Genomic DNA, 4,018 nt, shown 5'->3' with positions numbered 1-4,018 from the left:
GCTAATGACAATCGCAACAATAGTAAGCAAAGAAGATATCAATGGGAGAAAATAGGGGTTGATTTTATAGGTGCAAGATACTTGTTTTGGAATTAACTCTAGTTACTTCACTCTATGGTTCAAGTGAGTCTCTCGACTTCACTCTATTTTAGTTCGAACGTTCAGTAGAAACTCCTCTCTCGATTAAGTCTCAACCTCATAATATAAACTAAGTTAAGCTCAGTGAAGATATGCAAGAATTCATAGTGGGTTAATCTTTAGGAGATCCTCTTTCGATTATCCTCCTAACTAGGTCTAAACAATAATTTAACTAGCCTCTTTCGATTACTAAGTAGAATCAATGAATTCAACCAACAACATAATGCAAAACATCACAAATTATGCCTCTTTTGATTACATAAACATGTGAATATATATGCAATAATAAAAACACCCTAAACAATTCAATACATAAAACTAGAGTTAATATCCACAAACAATTCTCAAAACACCAAATTCATCAATTCCTAAGAAATAATTACTCCATGGATATGGAGAAATTCATCACAATTAAGTTTAATTCAAAGGAAAACATAAAACATCCAAACCCTTGTCTTGAGTGAGGATGAATAGTGAAATCCTTGTGCTCTTGCTTCTCCCTCTTTTCCTTAGCTTCCTTAGGTCTAAATTATGTCTAAAGTCCTCAAAATACCATTTTTCTATGTATATATACCAAGTAGGGTCGAGCCCAAACAAATACACCTTCTCTTACACGAAAAAGGACACTTTTCCAGAGTTGGACGTGCGATGTCGTGCACCTGGAAGTGTGCCCGCACACTTGGCCACGCACATTTCACACTATACTGCCCCATACCAGCCACGCACTTGCTGCACACTTTTCACCCTGTTCTGTTGGGAATTTGAAAAAACGTAAAACACTAGAATTCATCCGTTGATCCCCGAACACGATCCCGGCTTAATTCCTTAGGCTTTCACTCAGACTTCAAAGCTCCAAATCACTCGAATTCATTCCATAACATCTACATAACTTAGAATCACTCTTACAAGGCATAAAAGACACAATTAGTGCAAAACACTAGTGATTAAAGCTCAAACTCAACTAAAATGCAGTAAATTGGAATGTAATAATCGACTAAAACATGAGATTATAGCCTACCATCAACACCCCACACTTAAACCATTGCTCGTCCTCGACCAATCAAACCACACTTTATATAGACATAACCTTACTAAGAAACTCTCCTAACTTATCACACCAAGAATATTTAAAATAGACTAAGCACAATAATGTAACATCTTCACCTCAAGATTTGACTCTCAAGCACCATGCATTATTCACAACTTACTCACTTACTCTAACATAGAGATCAAGAATTACCTTTCCTTCATGAATCAAGTGCCCTCACACAACAAAAGATTGTAATTCCACAAACAATAAAATTCAAGAACAATGAGGAACTCAAGATAGAAAGAATTCACTCACTCTCAGAAACGACATTCATGTGCCATAAAAGATGCACCATAGGCTTGCCCGTAGTGTACTGCTCTACTAATTGAGCTCATTTAGTCAAGGATCAAGTAGGACTTTTAACTGGTTGTAATGTAGGCTGCGGGACGGGTAGGATACATTTAGATATAAAAGTGACTACACCTCCCTAAGAACTTTAATACATACACTTTAACATTAAAAATCCCACACTTATGTCAAACCATACTTCACCTTGATATCAACATGCATTAACTCCCCAATTTATTTAAGTACCATTACATCAAGAGTTGCCACTTATTAATGAATCTCATTCACAACAACACAACTATTTTTTTTTATTTTTTTTCAATGCACGTGGCTCTTATTTTTTTCGGTTCATTGCACCTTTCTCTTTATTTCAATAGTTCCACTCAAAAGCCAAACCAACCACCCCATACTTTAACTTTTACAAAGTTTATAATAATTTCAAATGCTCACGAGAGGTTATTGGTTCAAATAGATGATCAATTCAAATAACTGGGTAAGGCTTATAATGTGGTTGCCAAAGAAATAAGATTACAGACTCAATGGGGTTAACTATGATCACATAACAATTTGGTGGGTAAACACATATATCTGGCTCAACAAAGAAATGCCTATATCACTTCTAAGACTGAATTTAACTACTATTTCGCTTTGCAAACACACGGGGCAAGTTCTAGACATCAAATTTCATGCACAGAATAACACAAAAATCTCACACACACATGGCACATGACTCACTCAGGATTGGCCTCATCAATACACTCTAGTCAAAGTAATTAAGCAAAGTTAAGATCATCTAATTAAGGCACTTATCCAAGAGTCAAAAACTGAGCCTAAGCGTCACAACTAAAGTACTTACTATTCTCTCAAGGTATAACAAAGTCAAGAGGCATTGCTTTTAATTCAAATCATAGCACAAGGTTCCCTACTCCTAACAAAAATAAAAACTAACTACACCCGGTTCAAACAAAACCCTTGGAAAGGAACCACGACACAAAGAAAAACCAAGGGGGAATTGATACACTACCTACAAAAGAGAATCTTTTTATCATTTTATTTCGACTTACTTCCCTCAAGAAACCCATCGAATGATATCCATTGTCGGAAAAATTCAAAAATTTTAAAACTTTTATGTTTTTTTCAATTTTTTCTATCTCTAACTACTAAAATTAACAAAAACTAAAATACACATTCAACATACAAATATCCCCCTACCCCATACTTTAAGTTGTGGCATGTCCCAATGACACACAATTAAAAAGCATAAGGTAAAGAAAACTTCCCTGAATTTTCAGTCGGGGTCTGAGTCAAAGTTGGGCTCCATTCCACGCGCCCTAACTAGTACACACATCCACGCGGACAGCTTCTTCTCAGCCTTCTTAGGGTACACCCCACACTTATCTTTCTCGATCACTGGAGCCTTCTCTTTTGAACTCTTCACCTTCCACTCAACACTTGCAGCTGGCTTCTCCTTTTTCACTACAGTTGCTACATTCATCTCAAAAATCACAGTCTCCTCACCAACTCTAAGAATGAATTTTCTATCATGTATATCCAGTATAGCTCTACCCGTTGCTAAAAATGGTTTTCCTAGGATGAGGGGGACCTCTTTGTTCTCCTCCATATTTACCACTATGAAATCTACAGGAAATACGAACATATCCACCTACACCAAAATATCTTCTAGTATCCCATCGGGTGTTATAGTTGTTTGATCTACCAGCTGCAAAGATATTGGCACCGACCTTATTTCTCCAATATCCTTCTCTAGTTTCCTGTAAATAGACAATGGAATTAGATTAATTAAGGCACCGAAATCATATAAAGACTTATCAAAATCTAGAGTGCCTAAAGATCAAGGTATAGTAAAACTCCCTGGATCTCCACACTTTTGTGGGAGTTTATTTTGCAAGATAGCACTGCAATGCTCTGTGAGCTTTACCACTGAAGTCTCTTCTATCTTCCTTTTCTTTGTAAGAATCTCCTTCAAGAACTTTGCATAAGCTGTCATTTGTGAGAGAACATCAGTGAATGACAGGTTTACATTAACCTGTCTTAGCATGTCTAGAAATCTCTCAAACTGCTTGTCCAGCTTTTCTCTATAGAGCTTTTGAGGAAAAGGTATGCAAGTGCAAGTGCAATAGACCCGCCCCGGATTAGGGCGGGCAACTTCCAAATTACCAACGTGATGCTTACACTGCTTGAGCAGTGGGGTTTCTTCACCGGAGCTCCACACCAAAATGCCTACAAGCATCTCAAGGGTTTCGTTGATACTTGTTGGGGGAGAAAGCAAAGAAATGTCACTGAGGATGCATTCCGGTTAAGGTTGTTTCCCTTTTCTCTACGGGGAAAGGCTTTGGACTGGTTAGAGAGATTGCCCAATCATTCCGTCCACACTTGGGATGAGTTGGCTAAGACATTCATTGCCAAATTCTTCTCTCCGGAACACATGGCTACACTAAGGGATGAAATTTTAGCTTTCAAACAAGAGCCCAATGAGCCATT

At 37.4% G+C, this 4,018-nt stretch overlaps 1 protein-coding gene across 1 annotated transcript; it reads right to left on the bottom strand.

Moving 5' to 3' along the window:
- Nucleotides 1–2,804: 2,804 nt before the first annotated feature.
- On the bottom strand, nt 2,805–3,767 carry LOC138907290 (uncharacterized). Its single transcript, XM_070197884.1, has 3 exons — nt 3,456–3,767; nt 3,234–3,288; nt 2,805–3,154 (listed from the first exon to the last, which is right to left on the bottom strand). Exons 1-3 carry the CDS (start codon nt 3,765–3,767, stop codon nt 2,805–2,807), a joined length of 717 nt encoding a protein of 238 aa, XP_070053985.1.
- Between the last annotated feature and the right edge of the window lie 251 nt (nt 3,768–4,018).

Source organism: Nicotiana tomentosiformis, chromosome 3, assembly GCF_000390325.3.
Source record: "Nicotiana tomentosiformis chromosome 3, ASM39032v3, whole genome shotgun sequence".
NCBI classification, from domain to species: Eukaryota; Viridiplantae; Streptophyta; class Magnoliopsida; order Solanales; family Solanaceae; genus Nicotiana; species Nicotiana tomentosiformis.
Note: the sequence above shows the minus strand (reverse complement) of the source record. Positions and strands in the feature narration are given on the sequence as shown.